This window comes from Camelina sativa, chromosome 19 (assembly GCF_000633955.1).
Source record: "Camelina sativa cultivar DH55 chromosome 19, Cs, whole genome shotgun sequence".
NCBI classification, from domain to species: domain Eukaryota; kingdom Viridiplantae; phylum Streptophyta; class Magnoliopsida; order Brassicales; family Brassicaceae; genus Camelina; species Camelina sativa.
Genome location: NC_025703.1, coordinates 2,163,442 through 2,186,033, shown reverse-complemented (window position 1 = coordinate 2,186,033; position 22,592 = coordinate 2,163,442). Strand labels below are relative to the sequence as shown.

Sequence of the window (22,592 nt, the reverse complement as noted above, 5' to 3'; positions counted from 1 at the left end):
GTAACACACATTGAGACGACTTAGTAATCTTACATTTACAATCCTATAATGTAACAACGTACATGATAACGATACTAATTGAAGGAATTATTACAGTAATTAAAATCATTAAACCTTGAAGAGGCCTTAAAGCCCAAAAGAACATTTGAAATCGACCCCACTAAGTGACCCAACTAGATTTTAGGTGAACGTCACTCCATACTCGAAAAATAAAAAGTAGAAGAAGAAGAAGAAGAAAGATTTGTACTTTAAGCCCAGCAAATTTCTGACACACATCATCAAGTAGGCATTGAAAAGATCATTTGTACCAACGAAGAAAACGAAAGAGAGAGAGGGAGAGAGCGAAGGAGATCGGGTGGAGTTTTTGATGATATCAGACTTGTCCGTAGATGCAAAGATTAAAGCTTTAATTTTTTTTTTTCTTTTTTTAAGTTGTCTTGGAAGAAGAAGTACCACTGCTGAGAGAAAATCTTAAAAGATTCAACATTTAATAGGTTACTGTTCTCTCTCTGATAAATTTATGTCTTTCTATTTCTGGGGATGAGTTCGTCATAATTGGAAAGTTAATTGCTTTCTGTATTCGTTTTGTTTAGTGAACTTGCATTTCTATACTCGGATCGTCTTTCATCTCTGAACTCGCTCATACTTGTGTGAAATGGATTTTTTTTTGTTCAACCTCACTTGTGTGAAATGGATATATTGTTGTTTTTCTGGGTTTATGAGTCTGCAAATTTTTATGTAAATGGATCTCATTTCTTGCTCTATTTTCATGGTGATTCAGGTGCTGACATAAAGATCCAGCTTTTGCTCTATGGAGCCTCGTGTAAGTATATATAAGAGATGCTTTACTGATTTGTGGGTTTCTTTTGTTAGTGACTGCTGAAATGTTCCTTTTTTTATTTTCTTGGTTTTTGTCTTTCAGCAGGATAATAAAGCCGAGGCTTCATATACATTTGGTGATCGATCGAGCAGTGACATAGTTGTTAGACTAAGAAACGAGGAAGGACGGGACGATTGGATCTATTGCCATTCCAAGATCCTTACTAACAAAAGCCAGTACTTCGCTGACCGTCTCTCTGATAAATGGCCTACTTGCAAGATTCTTGATTCACGCTACTGTGTTGAAGTCATCTGTCAAGAATCAGATTATGATCATCATATCAATCTCTTAAGACTTCTCTATCTTGTCTCTGATGATGTTCATGAGGATAACCTTTGTCATAACGTGAAAAGTGCGTTGGGGATCCTCTGCGTAGCTAAAGAACTTAGTTGTCCGCAGATTGTTACTGCTTGTGTGAACTACTTGGAAGCTGTTCCATGGGAAGAAGGTGAAGAGGAAGAGATTCTAAGGATTGTACCTAGAATTGGATCAGAAGCAGAGCCAGTTCTTGCCCGTCTCCAACCAGTTGATCAGTCTGCTGTTAGTGGTATCTTTGTATCTGCTTTTAGGTTTGCTACTTCGTCCCCACCTTTGCCCTTGGGAGACATAAAGTCCTCGGCTCAAGAACAGATTGAGTATATGATAACCGAAGATGATGATGCACCATTGTTGATTGCTGATGAAGAGATCAAGCTTGAAGTAAAAGAATGTGTAAAGAGTCTGTTTGTAAGATTCTTCCAATGTCTAGAAGAAACCTCTTTCAAACCTTTGGAGTCTGAGGATATTAGCAAAAAGGGATCTTTTAGGATGGTTCTGTCTGACTTGTCGTGGGCTTTTCAGATATTAACAAAGATGGAAGTGGTTAAAGAATTTGTAGTAACATGGGTTGACACATCTGAGAAGCTAGTTAAGGTAGTTGAGAAGTTGGAAACATCAGTTACAGAGACGGTTGAGATAAGAGTTAAGATCATCGAGGTGACTTCAAAAGTCTTGGAAGCGATCGGTTATGGAACAGTGATATTACCAACAGCGAAACGGCTTCAGATGGTGAAACTATGGCTTCCTTTTGTAAGAAACACAAAGCCTCTTGTTGAGTCAGTGGTAACGGAAGGTGAGGAGGTTGAATCTGTTGTGAGGTATAAAATTGATGGAGAGATATGGCAAGCTTTGGAATCTTCCTTTGTATCGATAATTCTGGCATTGCCATCTGCAGATCAAGCTGAGATATTGACTGAATGGTTAAGCAAGAATGGCTTGTATCCGGATTTAACAGAAGCTTTCGAGGTTTGGTGTTACAGATCTAAAGTCGCCAAGAGAAGATTGGGTTTAACCGGCGGCGAAGAGGAGAACGGCATGTCTTAAACTCATTTCCTCAGCTCTGAGTCCAGAGAGAAGAAGCGTTCCATTATTTGTTGTTGTTGTGTAGGTGTCATTTAACCCTTTTGTGTCATTGTGTGTTCTCTGCCAAATCCCTTCATATTATCCATTGGCAGTTTCCACAAGTCTGTAAATACTGTTGACAAAGATCTTGTCCTTCTTTAGTCACTAAGAGATATATTTCCTGCTAAAGATGTATTGTAGGATGTCGGTCTGTCGATCACTTCTGGTTTCTCTGCAACTATATCACGGAACTTAGGTCCCATTAGATCATTAATGGATGACGCTCTTGATGATAGGCTAAACCTTTCATATTTGTAGACCATCCCATATATGTTGATAAGTGATATCATATAACAAAACAAAGAATTTGCTCAAAACTTGATTTACACCTTTCTAACTTGATTTCATAAACAGTGAACAATCAATGATATAAAAAATTAAGACTGAGATAAATGGCACGAGTTAGACAAGGAACTCTAGTTCTTTGAATTGGGTGATCGAAGGCAGACACAATCTACCGTCTGGTCGCCCAAAAGATTAAGACTGAGAGAAATGGTGGGGGCCTGCGCGAACGCAAAGCCCCCCTGCCACAAATAATGACGTAGGCTCTTCCTCTTGGGAAGACCTTAAGCATAGCACCCTTCCGGTATGTGCTATGGAAGTCACTAGCCTAGGCCACTCGTCTTCTTGATCGCGAGTTGACCCCGTCCAGGTAAGTGATTTACTCAATGTCATGAGTCTCTCTTTTATACCCTGTTTCAAGAGCCTCTTTCGTCTCGTGTATCCGATGTGGGACTTTTGCTAAGCTCTACTACACTTTCCGCCGTTTCTATCTTTGCAAAGGTAAAACAGCGTGTCGTTTTTGGATTTGGTTTTGTTTTTTGAACAGCGTGTCGGCAAGAGTTTGATAAAAACGCTAATTCTTAAAATCTTTTTGGTGGGCCGGTGGCCCAAATTCAATTATTACTCGGATAAAGGCCACAGTTTGTATCGAACTTGATAAGCTTTTCATATGTTAAACTGTTATTGTCTTTTTGTTGGACAGTGCATAGTAATTTAGGGAAAAAAGCTTAAAAATACCTCATTTATTTTTATTTTGGACAAAAAATACTTTATTTTTTTCCGTTGGAAAAATAATACCTTATTTAATTAATTAATATTGATTAATACCTCAATTTTTAAATATTGTAAGATTAATACCTAGCACGTGTATTATTATTTAAAAATTACAATTTTATCCTTTAAAATTTTAATTTCTATTTGTTTTAAATAAAACTGAATAAAATAATTGAAAAAAAAAAGTCAAAAAAAGGACCACGATTACGTTGACTCGGTTATTCTTCATTGATGCTCTCTTCTTCTTCTTCATCTTCTTCATCTTCTTCTCTCTCAAATCGGAAGTAGCTGACGGTGGTGGCTAGGTCTTATACAAACATCTCCTTGATCAGATTATCGACAATCACGTTTTCTCCCCTTGGTAGCTTGAATCTAACTTGTTTCTAGAGTTGTCACCGTCAGTCACCGACAAAAACTAAAACCCACAAGAATTTAGTTTCATGATTTGCTTTCATTAAGACCCACATACAACAAAACCATAATCCAAATCGGACAATTGGGGACACCCATACAACAAAACCACGAATCCAAAAACAATTGGGAACACCCATACAACAAAACCTTGAATCCGAATCAGACAAATCGCTAGTTCATAGATATATATATATATATATATTGTTTTGTTTTTACTTGTTAGATCTTTAATTTTTAGTTTTTTACTTCGTGTTCATGTTTTTAAGAAAAAAATTGAGAGAGAACAGATTTTTTATGAAATCTAATTAGGGTTTTTGGTGAAGAAATTGAATTTGAATCTACAAATCGGTTCTTAGAAAAGTGGAGAGGATGAACGAACTTCTTGGGTTTCTTTTTTTCTTTTTTCTTTTTTTTTTCAATTATTTTATTCAGTTTTATTTAAAACAAATAGAAATTAAAATTTTAAAGGATAAAATTGTAATTTTCAAATAATAATACACGTGCTAGGTATTAATCTTACAACATTTAAAAATTAAGGTATTAATCAACATCAATTAATTAATTGAGGTATTATTTTTCCAACAAAAAAGATAAAGTATTTTTTGTCCAAAATAAAAATAAATGAGATATTTTAAAACTTTTTTCCTAGTAGTTTAGTAACAGTGGAACATAAAAAAAAGTTAATTCTTTTTTCAATGAGAAATAATCGCACTTGTTCATCATATTCATATACAATTCTAAAAATAAAGATGCAGCATCTGAAGAAAGACGAGAAAAAAAAAAGAATTTAATTTTCTAACAATCTAAACAATTGAAGCAAGTGGTTTAGTGGAGCCCTAGACTCAACCAATGGGGCTGTCTTGTGTCTAGAATCATCTTAACTACATCTTCTACAAATGAATCAAAACAAGAATAGCAACACCCTTTCATCAGGCTGCTGCTGCTGCTACTACTTCTGCTGCTGCCAGGTGTCATATGATGGTGAGTACACGTCACTGGTGGCGGAACAAGATGCACTTCACTGCTCTTGTGTTCAAGTCCACAAGCTGCCAGTATCGTGTGTATTGAGCACGTGGAAATCTCCTCGAAAGTGGTTTGACCTGAACAAAACAGAGGACGATTACCCAAAACACTACAATCAGACGGCAGATAAGAATTGAATCTAACTTATTGTCTCAAGGTGGAGTTATGCAAAGAAGAAACTAGTCTAGAGATTTAATGAGTCGTATGTAGATGTGTGCCAAAGGCCATAGTCGACATTGAAAATAAGCTAGGCAAATATGTAGCTATAATCCAAAACTATCTAAAAGAAGTGTCATGCAGAGAAGAACTAATCCAAGAAGGTGTACACAAACGTCAATCATATTGTGTCCCTAGCTCCAAATTTAAACTTAACCACTAAATGAACAAATCCCTAAAGGTAACTCCGGTTCACATTCAGAAACTGAAAACAAGACTGTAGCGTAAAGCAAAGAGTAGCAGTATATACTAGTCACTTAGTCAGGTTAAATAAACCAAGAGCTTGAAGAGGGAATTGGATAATGTGTACCTAAGTCGATTTTACTGGACAACTTTTTGAGATGGGCTTTAACTCTTTGTTGCAGTCGTTCTCCTCCCATGGAAGACATTGTGTTTGGCATGTAGCTGTGTAGATATTGCTGATTACTAAACAAGGGGTCACCCTGAACCAGTCCATGACGTAATCCTAAATCGATAGGTCTCTCGCCAAGAGATGTATCATTAGACAAATGTCTGAATGCTTCTTCGCTTCCAAATTCATCTAACTTTGGAGACAAAAGCTCAGGGTTATGGGCAGAAATCAATGGATTGTTGTTGGGTAGTCTTTCCCCAGAGATTGTATACAACGACCCCCCTGTTTCTTGTCTCGCTGCAGGCTGAGACGGGTTGATAGTTCTGACATGACCTATTTGTGTAGTCACGAAACCATCACTCGAGTTAGCAGTCGATGTTCCACCAGTTCTAGCACCCATATTAACAAGTCTATCACTGTTAATAATGTTTTGTATGTGTCTGTGAAGCGTCCTTCTTCTTGATAATGTGGTTGCCCCTAAGCCGGATGGAGAAGAACCTTGAACATCACCATTGGGAAGCCTTGGAGAAAATAGGTTTTCTCCATTGAAAAATGGTGTACGTGGGGAGACTAGCAAAGACATATCTTGATATTGCCCTGAAACTACAACAGGTGATGGTCTACTGTAAAAGCCACTAACCCTTTGTTGCTCGGATGTAATATGCGGTTGGGAACTAGCTGATCCAAGTGCAACGGGTCTACAACCTTCACAGTACCAGTTTCCTTCAGGTACTTCCCTCCCGAGACCAACACAGTACGTATGGGCAGATGAATCACAAAGATCACAAAGCAACATAAGCCCATCATCATCACCTTGGTGACATTCGGTGCATATTATATTTTCATAGGGATCGAGATAACTCCTCAACTCTTCTTCAGTAGGTTGATAGACCTGCACACAGTAAAATCCCATATAAGATAAATTATCACAGAAGAAGTGACAAAAAACACAACACAACCACGTCCATAGGTTAACAAAAGTTGATAAGGTCTCGTCTATCATGCATCTGACCCGTCTAAGTGAGAAATCTGATGTTAAGGGTAACTATTATGTATTGACATGTTAAACTGCGACAAGAAGGAATGTATATTTGGACCTCAAAAGTGGAGTGTTGAAGGAAACCATTTAGAAAGAAGACCACAACCAACATTCATGAGGATACCAGTATAAGCAATAGATCAACTAAAGACACTATATGCGTAAAGCAATAGAAAGAGTAGTAAAAACAAACCTGATCACGTTCAGGTACAGGAATCACAACTTCTCTCAAATCTACTCCAGGTGTAGATCTTGCAGGTTTACTGATTGTTCTGAACCGCTGCTTGCAGAGTGGGCAGCGAGATTCTACTTTCGACCACTCCATTATGCAAGTGAAGCAAAAGTAGTGGCTACAGCAGTCCAATGTTCCCTTCAATCTTCGCATGTCTTCCTCAGATAGACAAATCCCACAAACGTTTTTGATCACATCTCTTTTCACTAGCTCTACCTTCTTTTCAGCTTTCTTCACAGGAGACTTGCGAACCTGAGGTAAATCCTTATTGACCGTGGTTTTTCTTATAGATGATGCATGCTTCACACTACTTCTCAATAAACTACCGGCTTCTCTTATCTGCTCTCTTTCCTCCTCCGAGATTGTGTACTCATAATCAGATTCTCCAGAGGATGCAATGTCTGAATCTGATGGCACGTTATACCGACGCCGTGGCCTTGTTGATTTTGTCTTGGCCTTCTTTCTTGCAGGTAGGCAGTCATCTACAAAATCTCCATCATCATCATCATCATCATCATCTTCATCTTCATCAACTCCTTTCTTTGTGTACTTCCCACGTCTCTTTCTTCCCCTTGTTAAACGGGTTTTGGCAACAGAGCATTTCTTTCTTCTTTTACGCCCTACTCCAGATCTTCGCTTACGCTTGCTTTTCTTACAAACCTTGACTGAATTTTTGTTACATGCAATTGTTTCTTCCTCTTCTTCCTCGTCCAATGATACATCTTCATCAGCAGTAAAATCTTCATCCCCATCTTCATCCTCGTAATCTCCATCATCTTCCTTTTCTGTTTCGTTGTCCTGCTCTTCCAATGCCACCATCTTTCCATCTTGAGCATCATGCAAGGAATTTAAATCCACATTTGTCACATCCCTTTCTTCCTCTTCCTCTCCATCTTCCTCTGGATAGTCTCCATCTTCATCATCCTCTTTCTCATAGAAAACTCTCCTTCGCTTCCCTAAACCTACTCTTGGGTGTTTCTCTCCATCCAAAGACCCAACTTTTCCAATAATCTGCCTTGAATAACTTATCTCCTCGTCCTCGTCCTCGTCATCATCGGCATCATCAAGATCCACATCCTCGTTGTCAGACACGACCTGTTTGGTCATTCTAGGCTTACATCCGGTGATTTTCCGATTACCACGAGGACCTGTTTTCACTTTAGGCCACTCAACATTCCTGAGCATCGCATCTTCTTCCTCCTCCTCCCTTACGTCATCAAATTCCTCATCAGACACACCAAAACCATCAAAGGATGGTTCAGCACCGTCAACGGAAGAGGCATACTCGTTCTCCTCCTCCTTGAGATCAGCCTCAGATTCATCTTCTTCATCCTCTTCCGAAATCACATAATCCTCATCAGATTCATCAGAACCCTTATCCTTAGATCTAGCCCTTCTATTTGAATTTCTATCACAAAACGTGTTCCTCTTTCCCATATGCTCTCTCTCTCTCTTTTCAATTACGGTTAATAAAATCCACCAAATCACTAAACTCAACAATGATTCCGTCAAGCTCGTCACGTCCTGGAATTTATAATAAGCCTAACAACCATTAAGACGAAATCAATCACCGAGAAATCTGAACCTTAGTTTCTCGAATTGAAAACACCAGATCTGCAAATCAACCCAGAAACACATAAGAAATCAAGAAACGTAATTGAAAACCATAAAAGCTCTCGATTTGATTCCGAACCATAAAAATTCTACAGTTACACACAGACCCGTAATGCTAATTTTAAATTCCGATCCTATTTTAGAAATATAAAATCTATCCAAAAGCAGAAATCAACCTCCTCCTGGGTTCACACAACTTAAATGAAATTGCTCAATCAATCCCACACCCAGAGAGAGAGAGAGAAATAGTTAATTAAAANAAAAAAAAAAAAAAAAAAAAAGTCAAAACACCCAAAATAAAGGTATAATAATACAAAAAAAATAATTTACAGCACCTAAACACATACACAGGGCGAAAAGAAAAAAAAGAAAAAAAAAAAGAAACGAACCTCCGATGAAGAAGACGAAACACTTATGATTTTTTCCACTAATTTTTTTCTTTTGTTTTTGTGAATCGTGATCTTTTTCCCCGCCTTATTTTCCTCTATATTTACAGCTAATTTTAATTTGATATAAGCCAAAATTGGGGAAAGGTATTTTGATTTTTTTTGGTTTGTAGTTAAAGGAGGCTACGCGTAAGGGGAGAGAAGGTGTGAACTATTGTGTTTAATGACGATATTACCCTCGACCGCTTCTGGTGGCAGTTGCAGCTGCTATTGGGCTTTTTTGACTTCTTTTTAATATTTTACTTATGATTGCGTGAACACGTGAGGCAGCTATACTCTGTGGTTGAGCGTACCGAATGTTTCGCATCGCACGGTCCCTCTTATGTTACTATTTTTTTAATTAGGTAATCAATGGCAAAATAAACGTTTATGAAGTTACTATTTTTAGCAGATAACGATGTTTCCGATAAAATGTAACTTAACAGTTAACTCAGCCAAAATACATTTTATAAAATCCACCCTCATTTCACATTTTCCACATTTTCCAATTTATCTAATTCTACAGGCAATTTTTGGTGAGAGTTTCCTTTTAAGGTTTCATCCCTGTGCTTTGGACTTTGGACTTTGGACTTTGGACTTTGGACTTTGGAGCATGGATTAATAAGAGATTCCTTACCTAGAACTAGAATAGAAGAACTACACGATACTCGTATAACTTTTGTAGGTTTTACATTTCTACTTTTTTAGTTATCCAAAAATTTTCAATCGCAGTTTTTTCTATTAAAAATCATCAAAGGCCCATGTAATACCGATTGGACCTCCGTTTTGTGCCCTGATAGATTAGTTTCTCTGTTGTTGATGAGGGTTGGCATAATGGGCTTGCTTACTTAAAGTTAGGCCCATCGATGAAAGACGTCGGCCAAGAAAGCGACGTACTACTACTAATCATTACAAGAAGAAGACCAAGACATTCACGGAAGGTAGCGAGCGCATGCTTTAGTGGAGGAGAGTGGAGACAACATTGCTGTAATTTTCTTTTCTTGTTTTTTTTATTTTTATATAAATGTTGAATGATCGAAAGCGAAACTGATATGTCGTTGAATGTAATACCAAATCACATCGAATTCTCAACATGGTTAATGTGTAAACAAATCACAAAGACTTTGACTCTCTCTGTATCCAACGTAAAGAAGACTTGCAAAGAAGACAAAGAGTGAAATTACGTTTGTCGACTAGTCTATTATTATATGTATAAATAAAGAGATGTGCATATAAACCAATGTTACTCTCAGTTCCATTTTTTTTTTCTCTGCTTTTTCTTTTCATTAGTTCAATGAAAGTCTCTTGGAACTCAACGACTATCACTCCTTTTACTCTGTTTTCTCTGATCTTCTTATTCATTTTTAATTTTCGAGATGTGTTTGGGGTTCCTACTGAACACTTGTGTCATCCCGAACAGAGGGATGCACTTTTGGAGCTCAAGAAAGAGTTTGTGATTAAGAAGCCTTGCTCTGACGGCACTCTTCCTCCGAAGACAGAGTCATGGGCCAATCACAGTGACTGTTGTTATTGGGAAGGTATTACATGCAATCCCAAGTCCGGGGAAGTGCTCGAGCTAGACCTTAGTCGTGGCTGCCTCCAAGGCCGGTTTCATTCTAATACCAGTCTCTTTAAAGTTCAAAATCTTCATTTTCTAACCACTCTCGACCTTTCATATAACTATTTCAATGGTCATATCCCATCTTCTATTGAACTTTTTTCTCATCTCACCACTCTCGACCTTTCTAAAAATTATTTCAGTGGTTCGATCCCTTCTTCGCTCGGAAATCTTTCACACCTCACTTTTCTCGACCTTTCTGGTAATGAGTTCGTTGGTGAGATGCCATATTTTGGCAATATGAACCAGTTGACCAACTTAAACGTTGATTCCAATGAACTTACTGGTACCTTCCCCCTTCCTTTACTCAAACTAAAAAAACTGTCGGACTTATCACTCTCCCGCAATCTGTTCACGGGCACGCTTCCTTCTAACATAAGCTCACTCTCTAACTTGGAGTACTTTGAAGCATGGGGCAACGCTTTTACTGGACCTCTCCCTTCTTCTCTCTTCACTATTCCTTTTTTGACGTCTGTTAATTTGAGAAATAACCAACTCAACGGCGTTCTCGACTTTGGGAACATATCTTCACCATCTACTACACTAACAGTGTTAGACATTAGCAATAACAACTTCATAGGACCAATCCCAAGATCCATTTCCAACTTTATAAACCTTCAGGACCTCGACCTTTCTTATCTTAACACCCAAGGCCCGGTTGATTTTAGTATCTTCATGAATCTCAAGTCGCTCCTACTTCTTAACATATCTCATTTGAACACCACCACAACGATTGACTTGAATGCACTCTTATCCTCGCAGCTCAACTCAATCTATTCAATGGATCTCTCAGGCAACCATGTTTCAGCTACAACCAAAACTCCAGTTGCAGATCATCAATTGATTAGTCAGTTGTACTTGTCAGGATGCGGCATCACTGAGTTCCCGGAACTCTTAAGGAGCCAAGACAATATAACGAATCTAGACATTTCCAACAACAAAATCAAAGGTCAAGTACCTAGCTGGCTATGGACACTACCAAATTTGATATTCGTGGATCTTTCAAACAACACTTTTAGCGGTTTCGAAAGATCAACAGAACTTGGACTATCATCCTTTATCACCACCAAACCATCTATTCAGTACTTGGTTGCCTCAAAAAACAACTTCACAGGAAATATTCCCACTTTCATATGCGCTTTGCGCTCTCTAATCACTCTTGATTTATCTGACAATAACCTCAATGGTTCAATCCCTCATTGTATGGGAAATCTCAAGAGTACTTTCTCATTTCTAAACCTTCGTCAGAATCGTCTTGGTGGAGGTCTTCCAAAGAATATATTTAAAAGTCTAAGGTCACTTGATGTTGGTCATAACCAACTGGTGGGCAAACTCCCTAAATCTTTCATCCATCTCTCTACTCTTGAAGTTCTGAATGTGGAAAACAACAGACTCAACGACACGTTTCCGTCATGGTTGTCTTCTCTTAAAAAACTACAAGTACTTGTCTTACGCTCCAATGCATTTCACGGACCGATACATCATGCCTCGTTTCTTACATTACGAATCATCGACCTATCGCGTAATCACTTCAGTGGAACTTTGCCGTCAAACTATTTTGTGAACTGGAATGCTATGTCATCACTTGGTGGAAACGAAGATCCGTCGTCTAAAGAAAACTACTTGGGAGATTCTTTTCGATACTACCATGATTCAATGGTTTTGACGAACAAAGGTGTTGAGATGGAGCTGGTACGTATCCTAAAAATCTACACAGCTCTCGACTTCTCCGAAAACAAATTTGAAGGAGAGATTCCAAGATCCATCGGTCTATTAAAAGAGCTTCATGTTCTTAACTTATCAAGCAATGATTTCACCGGCTACATCTCATCATCTATGGGGAACCTGAGAGAGCTAGAGTCACTGGACGTTTCTCAAAACAAGCTTTCAGGAGCAATTCCACAAGAACTAGGGAACCTCTCGTACCTTGCCTACATGAACTTCTCTCACAACCAGCTTGGAGGTCTAGTACCAGGGGGAACTCAGTTTCGTAGGCAAAAATGCTCTTCTTTCGAGGATAATCCCGGACTTTATGGCCCTTCACTTGACGAAGTTTGTGTTGATATTCATGCACCAGCACCACAAGAACATGAACAGCCAGAGTCAGAGGAAGAAGAAGAAGAGATGTTCAGTTGGATAGCAGCTGCAATAGGACTAGGACCTGGTATTGCCTTTGGATTGATGATTGGATACATTTTGGTTTGCTACAAACCAGAGTGGTTCACGAACCTTTTTCAACGAAAGAAACACAGAAGCAGAAGAAGAAAAAGCACTATAACGTTTAAAAAAGAGGTAATATTCTAAATTTGAAATAATAAAAATATGTGTATTATAATGTAACTAACGAAATAAGTTAAACGTGTTTGTATAGCCTAATTAAATCCAAGACGAAGAAGACAATGAAGCAACCCAATCAGTAATACTACAGAGCAAAGAAGAAGCTTGGGGAGAATGCAACAAATATGTCCACTTTTAGTTTTATATGTGGATCGGTTCAGCTTCAATACTTTGTTCTGTTTCTCTCTGAATTACAAACCTTTTTCATCAGCTCTCTCATAAATAAACTTATCTCTCAATGCGATCGCTGCTTTTAAGATCGAACACACCAACAAATGCCACGTTTTAGCAAGAAAACCAAAGTCGTTAGATCAAAATCGATACACAATAACACAAAGTCACAATCTATTCAATGGAACATAAACTTTTAACATAACCAGAGCATAAGTCAATAACAAACAGATGATCATAGATTAAACAATATACTCAGAAGAGAGTAAAAAAGGGACATATGTATTCTGCATACCATCACTATATGAACACAAGAACAGTCTTCACTTCACTGCTGGTCTAGTCTATATATCCCCCTCAACATAAACCGATGAGCTGCAATGGATGCTTTGTCTACTGGTCTGGTCTTTATATCTACAAATGCGAGTTTGTTAACACGCGCCAAGAGCCAAACACTTGGTTGTGCACTGCAACACTATGCCACTGAGCTGGCTTTGGCTGGATGCATCTGATCAAACATACTGCCTGTCAAGACTTTGAAGATCATGACTGATCATCCATTCTTAAGGATCATCTGCAACGGAGATTTCTCTAACATTAACACAAATTATTGAATGCGTAAATCGAAGAAGAAAACAACAAACAAACAATTGTAACACTTGGAAAAGCCTAAACTGAATGCTCCAAAACACTTGAAGAAGCGTTCTAATCGAATCATTACCCTATGAAACACAGTGAAATCACCAACCTTTATGAGAGGATCAACTCCATGAGATTGAAGCTGGGGGTTTCTCTCGAATGCTTAACTCAAAAGATCTTCTTCTTCCTCACCTTCATTGATCGGAGACGTCGGAGAGAGTCAGACAAGGCTTGGAGATCCGGACGGCGATTGAATGAGAAGATGGGCAAACCCGACCCGTTTAATTAAAACCATATAGCTTGGGTCAACCGGTTTTAGAACGCTCCGGTACGATCAAACTTCTCTTATCAGAATTCAGAAACCATGACGTTTAAAACATAATAGCAGGAGGTGCATTACGAATTGGGCCAATAAACAATGGGCTTTCTTTAGTTCAAATGAAATCACTTAATTTAGGCCCAGGCTTTGAAAGACGTCGGCAAAGAAAGCAACATACAAAAAAAAAGACGAAGACAGTTTACGGACCATACATTTTGGGAGGTAGTGCTAGTAGACTGCTAGGTGGGGAGATTGCTTTAGAACAATTTGCAATTTTCTGTGTTTTGTATTTTTTTTTTGTAAAAATGATGGAAGTATTGAAATTAATATGTCGGCAATTGTAATCAAAACCGAATTCTCAACATGCATAGGTTAATTAATATTATAGAAGATGTTCACTTGCTGCAAGTCAGTAACCTCTACTAACTTTTTTGGTTTTGCAAAGTATATGCTCTTCTTTTAAGTCTAACCTCCTCCGTTAATTTTGATCAAGCTGAATCGATGTTTCTCTCTTTGTGATTGGAATGTTTGCATTTTTGGTATTTTTCTATTTTTGTGGAATATGTTTGGTTTAATATATAATATGGTTTCGACAAACAACATACAGTACAGTATGAATTTTCCACTAATAAAACAAAAACCTACATTCAAGACAAAGACCTTTTGCCCTCTCTGTCCGACGTCAAGAAGACTTGGTAGAATGACAAGCTGAGTGGATTTATCTTTGTGGAGTTAAGTTGACAGTCTATTCTTATGTATATAAAGAGATTGGCATGAAACCATGTTACCATCACAAATTCCCTTTTCGCTCTTTCATTATATTCATATTCGATACAGTCAATGAGTCTCATTCCTATTACTTTTTTCTTTTTTCTTCTCTTCTTGTTCTTTTATAATTTTCGAGATGTTCTTGCTGTTACTAATAGAAACTTATGTCATCCCAAACAAAGGGATGCACTTCTTGAGTTCAAGAACAAGTTTGATATTAAGAAGCCTTGTTTTGGTTGTCCAGGTCCTCCGAAGACGAATTCATGGGGCAATAGCAGCGACTGTTGTCGTTGGGAAGGTATTACTTGCGATGCTAAGTCCGGGGAAGTAATCGAGCTAGACCTTATGTGCAGCTGCCTCCATGGCTGGTTTCATTCCAATAGTAATCTTTCTATGCTTCAAAACTTTCGTTTTCTAACCACTCTAGACCTTTCATATAATCATTTGAGTGGTCAAATCCCATCTTCCTTTGGAAACCTTTCTCAACTCACCTCTCTCTACCTTTCTGGAAACTACTTCAGTGGTTGGATTCCTTCTTCACTTGGAAACCTTTTTCACCTCACCTCTCTACGCTTCTATGGTAACAATCTTGTTGGTGAAATCCCATCTTCACTTGGAAATCTGTCGTATCTCACCTTTCTCGACCTTTCTACTAACAATTTTGTTGGTGAAATCCCATCTTCTATTGGGAGTTTGAACCAATTGTCTATCTTACGTGTTGATAATAATAAGCTTAGTGGTAACCTCCCACGTGAACTAATCAATCTTACAATGTTGTCTGAGTTATCACTCTTTCACAATCAGTTCACAGGCACGCTTCCTCCTAACATCACTTCACTCTCCATCTTGGAGTCCTTTTCCGCAAATGGAAACAATTTCGTTGGGACCATCCCTTCTTCTCTCTTCACCCTTCCTTTTATAACTCTTATTTTTTTGGAAAATAACCAATTCAGCGGGACTCTTGAGTTTGGGAATTTATCTTCACCGTCTAATTTACTAGTGTTACAACTTGGCGGTAACAACTTGAGAGGTCCAATCCCTAGATCTATTTCTAGATTAGTCAACCTTAGGACACTTGACCTTTCCCATTTCAACATCCAAGGCCCAGTTGACTTTAATATCCTCTCGCATCTCAAGTTGCTTGGAAATCTTTACCTATCCCATTCGAACACCACCACTATAATTGACTTGAATGCAGTCTTATCATCTTTCAAGATGCTCATTTCATTGGATCTCTCAGGCAACCATGTTTTTGTCACAAACAAAAGTTCAGTTCCTGACCATCCTTCGCAATTGATAGTCTCTTTGAACTTGTCAAGATGCGGTATCACCGAGTTTCCGGAGGTCCTAAGAATGCAACGCCAAATGAGGACGTTAGACATTTCCAACAACAAAATCAAAGGCCAAGTTCCTAGCTGGTTACTACTACAGTTGGAGTACATGTATATTTCCAACAACAATTTCATCGGTTTCGAAAGATCAACGAAACCTGAAAAATCATTTGCCTCGAAACCATCTATGAAGCACTTGTTAGGCTCCAACAACAATTTCAGTGGAGATATTCCATCTTTCATATGCTCGTTACGCTCTCTAATCATTCTCGATTTATCTAACAACGACTTCAGTGGTTCAATCCCTCGTTGTATGGGAAAATTCATGAGTACTCTATCAGATCTAAACCTACGTCGGAATCGTCTGAGTGGAAGTCTTCCAAAGAATATAATTAAAAGTTTAAGGTCGCTTGATGTGAGTCATAACGAATTGGAGGGAAAGCTTCCAAGATCTTTGATCCATTTCTCTACTCTTGAAGTTCTGAATGTGGAAAGAAACAGAATCAAAGACACGTTTCCGTTCTGGTTGAGTTCACTAAAAAAGCTGCATGTTCTTGTCTTACGCTCCAATGCATTTCACGGGCGGATACACCGGACTCGGTTTCCTAAGTTGCGAATCATGGACATATCCCGTAATCACTTCAATGGAACATTGCCATCAGATTGCTTTGTGGACTGGACTGCAATGTCGTCTCTTAAAAAAGATGAAGATCGATTTAATGAAAAATACTTGGGATCAGGCTATTACCATGATTCAATGGTTTTGACGAACAAAGGTGTTGAGATGGAGCTGGTACGTATCCTAAAAATCTACACAGCTCTCGACTTTTCTGAAAACAAATTTGAAGGAGAGATTCCAAAATCTATCGGTTTATTAAAAGAGCTTCAAGTTCTTAACTTGTCAAGCAATGATTTCACCGGCCATATCCCATCATCTATGGGGAACCTGAGAGAGCTAGAGTCACTGGACGTTTCTCGAAACAAGCTTTCAGGAGCAATTCCACAAGAACTAGGGAACCTCTCGTACCTTGCATACATGAACTTCTCTCACAACCAGCTTGGAGGTCTAGTACCAGGGGGAACTCAGTTTCGTAGGCAAAAATGCTCTTCTTTCGAGGACAATCACGGACTTTATGGCCCTTCACTTGACGAAGTTTGTGTTGATATCCATGCACCAACACCACAAGAACATGAACAGCCGGAGTCAGAGGAAGAAGACGAAGAGATGATGTTCAGTTGGCTAGCAGCTGCAATAGGACTAGGACCTGGTATTGCCTTTGGATTGATGATTGGATACATCTTGGTTTGCTACAAACCACAGTGGTTCATGAACCATTTTCAACGAAACAAACACAGAAGCAGAAGAAGAAGCACCACAAGGTCTACAACGCTTAAAAAAGAGGTATATTCTACATTTGAAAGAATAAAAAACTATTGTGTATATATATATATTATAATGGGTAACTAACGAAATAAGTTAATATGTCTTTGTATAGCCTTACTAAATCCAAGACGAAGAAGACAATGAAGCAACCCAATCACAATCAGTAACACTACATAGCAAACAAGAAGCTTGGGGAGAACGCATCCCAAATATGTCCACTTTTAGTTTAATATGTGGATCGGTTTAGCTTTAAATCTTTGTTCTGTTTCTCTCTGAATTACAAACCTTTTTCAGCTGCTCTGTCATAAATAAACTTATCTCTAAAAGCGATCACTGCTTTTAAGATCCAACATACCAACAAACTTATGCTACTTTTAGCAAGAATACCAAGTCGTTAGATCAAAATCGATACACAAAGTCACAATCTATTCACGTCTAAGCCCAACGAAACAAATTTACTCTGTTTTAGTGGGTTTTTTTTTAATTGTTTAACAGCTCTGTTTAGTCAAGTTTTATGCTTCTATGTAATTGAAAAACTCTGTTTCCTAAAACTCAAAAGATCTCTGCAACGGAGATTGGTCTACTTGATGATCCGATCATCACCACATCTAATTGCAACAATATAAATTGGGGCACCATTGGATTAATATATTGAGATGTTTCCTATTACAAAAAGTCTATTTTCCCATTGGAATTTTTGTCGCAGCACCACACCAATAGAAACAAAGGAAAACAATTGAACACTTGGAACTGAATTCTAAGTGAATGCTCCACAAAACTTGAAGATCATTATCCTATGAAACACAGTGAAATCACCAACCTTTATGAGGATCAACTCCATGAGATTGAAGCTGGGGGTTTTCTCTGGAATGCTTACCTCAAAAGATCTTCTTCCTCACCTTCATTGATCGGAGACGTCGGAGAGAATCAGACAAGGCTTGGAGATTCGGACGGAATGATAAAGATTCGAACAGGGGAAAAATTTACATAACTCAAGACTCCATGTAAGATGGTCATCAAGACTCAAGACTAAACCCTATGATTCACCACTCATATGATGTGTGCCATTCTGCCTGGTTGAGAGCACAATGGAGACAGTATTGTTGTGAGGAAGTGTTTGAACCAACTCTTCAAACTTAAACCTAGGGTAATATCTGTAAAACTGTAGAACCATCTTGTCTAATGCCTTTGCGTTTTTAAGCACAAGTTCCACAAATGAAGCCACGTGCTTCGACTCTAATTCCCATTGGGATCTATTCAAAGAGGCTCCATCTTTTGATCCCAAACCTCCCACGCCCACCAAGTCATCACAATAGTTCTTCTCAATAGGAAAAAAAAAAAAAAAAAAAAAAAAAAAAAAAAAAANCTTCAAACTTAAACCTAGGGTAATCTCCGTATAACTGTAGAACAATCTTGTCTAATGCCTTTGCGTTTTTAAGCACAAGTTCCACAAATGAAGCCACGTGCTTCGACTCTAATTCCTGGTGGGATCTATTCCAAGAGGCTCCATCTTTTGATCTCGAATCTCCCACGCCCACGTAGTCGTTACAATAGTTCTTCTCAACAGAACAAAAAAAACAAAAGAAAACATGATTCTTGGATTATTCGAACTCGATGATAGTTACAAGGGAGGCTTAAGGAAAATAAAAGAAGAAGTTTATGGTAAATATACGAACCTCTGTGTTTGCATGAACTGTCACCGTCTTTAAATTAGGTGAGTTTTGCAACAGTCTTTCTATACCAGGAATAACACACTGAAAGATCTCTGTCTCAAGAATCAAAGCTTTTATCTTCAACATCGGAAAAGTAATACCACGAACCTCCGCGACAGTTAAAAGCTAGCATAAGAGATAGTGAACCACAAAACAAAATATTTATAATTAGTACCATTCGTAAACTTATACATGCCTCATGATAACTAATCCATCGGCACACGTTAACTGTGAAACCAATATTAGTAAAGTAAGTAAGAGAGTTGTAGACGTTAGATCCTAAAACATACCTGAAGAATGTAGCACCCAAAAGTAAGCTTCTCTGCATTCTGCAACTTCTCTAGCATTTCACGAAGGAATTGATATAGAGAAGCATTGATTGTCTCTTGAACTGAAACGTCCACTTTAGCTTCAGTTAAAGACGAGACATCAACTAAAGCACATGCTAACTGATAGTTGTGTATTCTGAGAGAATGGACATGTGGTGCCACAATCTGCATTGGCCCCGACACATAACAGCTGCAGGCTATTTTTAATGTTCTCACGCTCAGCGATTTGCTGAGATCAAGAACCCTAAGATGTGGACAATGATTCAATTTTAAGCTTTCGAGAATCGGACAACCACATAGAATCTTAGCAACAGATTCATCGGAGAGAGAACAGTAAGACAGGACAACTTCTTTAGCGATGTCCAAGATACAGAACATGAGGGAATCATACAAGAATGTGGTAACCCAAAGGTGAGTTGCTTAATAGAGGAATTGATGTAGAAGAAATCAGGAAACTTATAACTATCATAATAATTACAACTTAGATCGACGCAGAGGGATAGATTCTCCACGTTGCGGGACATGGCGAACTCCATCCACCTGTCCATGTCGGCAACAGTGTGATCATACATTCTGGCTTTGAGATGAAACTTGATCATCTTGGGAGCTGTGTAGCGAGTTAATGTTTCGTTTATCCAAGCAGCATGCAGTTTATTATCATCAAAGGAGAGACAAGGTGTACCGGACCATACATGCCTCCATCGTCTAGACAAGACACAAGTTGTGATGGCAAGTTGCGTCGGAACAAAGAAGAGGATATGTTGGAGGATCTCATCAGGCAAAGAGCTTATTAAGTCAATATTCCGGTGATGACCACCGCGACGACGATCGTTACACAATATAGGAAGACTTGAAGCGGCTGTGGAGCTCTCGTGCGCCATCTTAATTTATTAACCTAAATTTTGTGCGTATATTTTCTCTTTGCCGCTAACACAGTCTAATGACGTCGTCTCCTTTTTTCTAAATTTTTTTTTATAAAAAGACTTGTCAAATATAGCAAATTTTATTAACTAGTTAATGATATTTTAAACGTTATTTACCCACATATTGTTTTTCTATACTGTAAGCCCAACAAATCAAATTTACTCTGTTTGTAGTGGGCTTTTTATTGTTTAAAACTAGTTTTAACAGCTCTGTTTAGTCAACTTTTATGCTTCTATGTAATTGAAAAACTTTGTTTCCTATAGGATTGGGCATTCGGGTAATCCGTTCGGGTTCGGGTATTATCCATTCGGGTTTAGAAAAATAGAATCCATTGGGTATTTTTAGATATATGGGTTCGGTTCGGTTTGGGTACTACTGGGTTCGGGTTGGTTTGAGTTACAAAATTTAGAACCCGATTAGTACCTGAACTATCGGGTACCCGAAAAAATATAATTAAAATTAATTAAATTTAAATAAATTTAGTTAAATTTTGACTTCTGTGACAAAATATTTTAGATATTTTGATTATTTTTGATATTTAGGTATAAAAAAGTAAATGAAATATTCAAAATTATAATCATAATTTTGGGATAATTGCATTATATTAATGATAAATATTATAAATATGTTTATGCTTTCGGGTTTAATGGGTACCCAAACGGGTACCGGGTATTACCCGACCCTAACCCGAACCCACGGGTATTAGAAAATAGAACTCAATAGAGTTTTATAGGCAAACCCGTATCCAACCCAAACCCGGTTTTCGGGTCGGGTTCCGAGTTGGGTATTCGGATACGGTTTTATGCCCAGCCCTAGTTTCCTACCTCGAATACATGGACAAGAACTCTGAGAGAGGTATCGAAACTGCACTACTAAATAAAACTGCAGAAGGTAGATGAAATTATATTTTAATGTCACTGCAGAGGACATAACCCATGGAATACATAACCTGATGATCCGATCATCACCACATCTAACTGCAACATTATAGATTGGGGCACCATTGCATTAAAGATTGAGATTTTCCCATTGGATTTTTTTGCAGCACCGGACCAATAATCTATTGGTAATAGAAACAAACAAACAGTTGAACACTTGGAAAAGCCTAAACTGAATTCTAAGTTAATGCTCCACAAAACTTGAAGAAGCGTTCTAAGTGAATCATTATCCTATGAGATACAGTGAAATCACCAACCTTTATGAGGATCAACTCCATGAGATTGAAGCTGGGGTCTTCTCTGGAATGCTTAACTCAAAAGATCTTCTTCTTCCTCACCTTCACTGATCGGAGACGTCGGAGGGAATCAGACAAGGCTTGGAGATTAGGACGACGATTGAGTTCATCTTCAAGGTCGGAATGATAAAGATTCGAACTTGTTTACAGGAGAAAAATTTACAGAACTTGTTTTGATACAGGGGAGAGAAGAAGATGGGCAAACCCGACCCGAAATTGTATCCGTTTAATTGAAACCATAGCTTGGTTCAACCGGTCTGGAACCCTCCGGTACGATCAAACTTCTCCTACCAGAACCATAACGTGAAGCATAGGTTTATAATATCATGGGCCTCTTAACAAAAAAAATATATCGTAGGCCTCTATTACAGCCCAATATGTTCGAAACATTTGAAGTTTCACGTTATCTCTTAAACAACTCTTTGGGACTTCAGGAGAAGGTTGTAGTACACTCCAAAAGTAAATAAGTCATGCTAATAACTTTCATAATTAAACAGAAAAATGTAATTAAATGAAAATAGTGAACTATGTATGAAAGAATAACTTTCATAATTAAACAGAAATCTTATAACTTCCAAGCTAACAGTTATAGTCTCTCTTTTCTAATACTCCACATGAAATCTTATTATATTTCTACTTTTCCTAATAATAACATTCACTTAGATGTCAATTGTTATTCTTTCATACATAATCATTTTGGGGCGGCACGACCAATTATTGCTTGAGTTGATCTTAATCCAAATTTTAGGAAGATAATGCGCCACTAATTGATTTTTTTTTTATAAGAAGATAATGTACGAAAATATGATCGCCTTGTAATGATTGTAATTGTAAATCATGATGCTTCTAGATATCAACTGGATCGTAAGCAGTTTTCATTTTATTACAGCCAACCAATTAAAAGCCACTCAATACTAGATTCATCCTACTTTTTGAATTTTCCTTAGTCCAACTCGTCACAAGTACAATGATCATTAATTATTATTCTTAGCTCAAATTATGTCTTCTTGAAAATGAAAGAAACAAAAAAACACTTCGAATAAAAGAACATTGTTAAAAACAAAAAACAAAAAAAAAAAACAAAAAACCAAGAAATTGCTTGGAGCTAGCATAAATAGTCATGTTGTTTGAGACT

At 37.9% G+C, this 22,592-nt stretch overlaps 4 protein-coding genes, 1 long non-coding RNA gene and 1 pseudogene across 9 annotated transcripts; 3 read left to right on the top strand and 3 right to left on the bottom strand.

The window, feature by feature from the left end:
- Positions 100–2,553, top strand: LOC104764236 (BTB/POZ domain-containing protein At3g05675). Its single transcript, XM_010487733.1, has 3 exons — positions 100–494; positions 782–823; positions 923–2,553. The coding sequence occupies exons 2-3, from the start codon at positions 812–814 to the stop codon at positions 2,240–2,242; spliced, it is 1,332 nt and encodes a 443-aa protein (XP_010486035.1). The 5' UTR covers positions 100–494; positions 782–811; the 3' UTR covers positions 2,243–2,553.
- LOC104764234 lies at positions 4,562–8,811 on the bottom strand. 5 transcript variants are annotated; one of them, XM_010487728.2, is made up of 4 exons: positions 8,656–8,811; positions 6,614–8,266; positions 5,340–6,273; positions 4,562–4,890 (listed from the first exon to the last, which is right to left on the bottom strand). In XM_010487728.2, the coding sequence occupies exons 2-4, from the start codon at positions 8,087–8,089 to the stop codon at positions 4,616–4,618; spliced, it is 2,685 nt and encodes an 894-aa protein (XP_010486030.1). In that variant the 5' UTR covers positions 8,090–8,266; positions 8,656–8,811; the 3' UTR covers positions 4,562–4,615. The 5 variants fall into 5 exon arrangements, with proteins under 5 accessions (XP_010486030.1, XP_010486031.1, XP_010486032.1 ...); XM_010487729.2 differs by lacking the exon at positions 8,656–8,811 and adding an exon at positions 8,443–8,545; XM_010487730.2 differs by lacking the exon at positions 8,656–8,811 and adding an exon at positions 8,346–8,532.
- Positions 9,889–12,890, top strand: LOC104764233 (receptor-like protein 12). The gene is made up of 2 exons (XM_010487725.2): positions 9,889–12,601; positions 12,681–12,890. The coding sequence occupies exons 1-2, from the start codon at positions 9,932–9,934 to the stop codon at positions 12,687–12,689; spliced, it is 2,679 nt and encodes an 892-aa protein (XP_010486027.1). The 5' UTR covers positions 9,889–9,931; the 3' UTR covers positions 12,690–12,890.
- Positions 12,968–13,791, bottom strand: LOC109130736. Its single transcript, XR_002036666.1, has 2 exons — positions 13,566–13,791; positions 12,968–13,391 (listed from the first exon to the last, which is right to left on the bottom strand). It is a non-coding gene; the product is annotated as an uncharacterized LOC109130736 (long non-coding RNA).
- Positions 14,553–17,610, top strand: LOC104764232 (receptor-like protein 12; the record flags this gene model as incomplete). The annotated part of the gene is made up of 2 exons (XM_010487724.2): positions 14,553–17,276; positions 17,371–17,610. Coding segments are annotated over 2 exons (2,733 nt in total), but the record flags the coding sequence as incomplete, so codon positions are not given.
- On the bottom strand, positions 17,897–20,682 carry LOC104764231 (annotated as a pseudogene).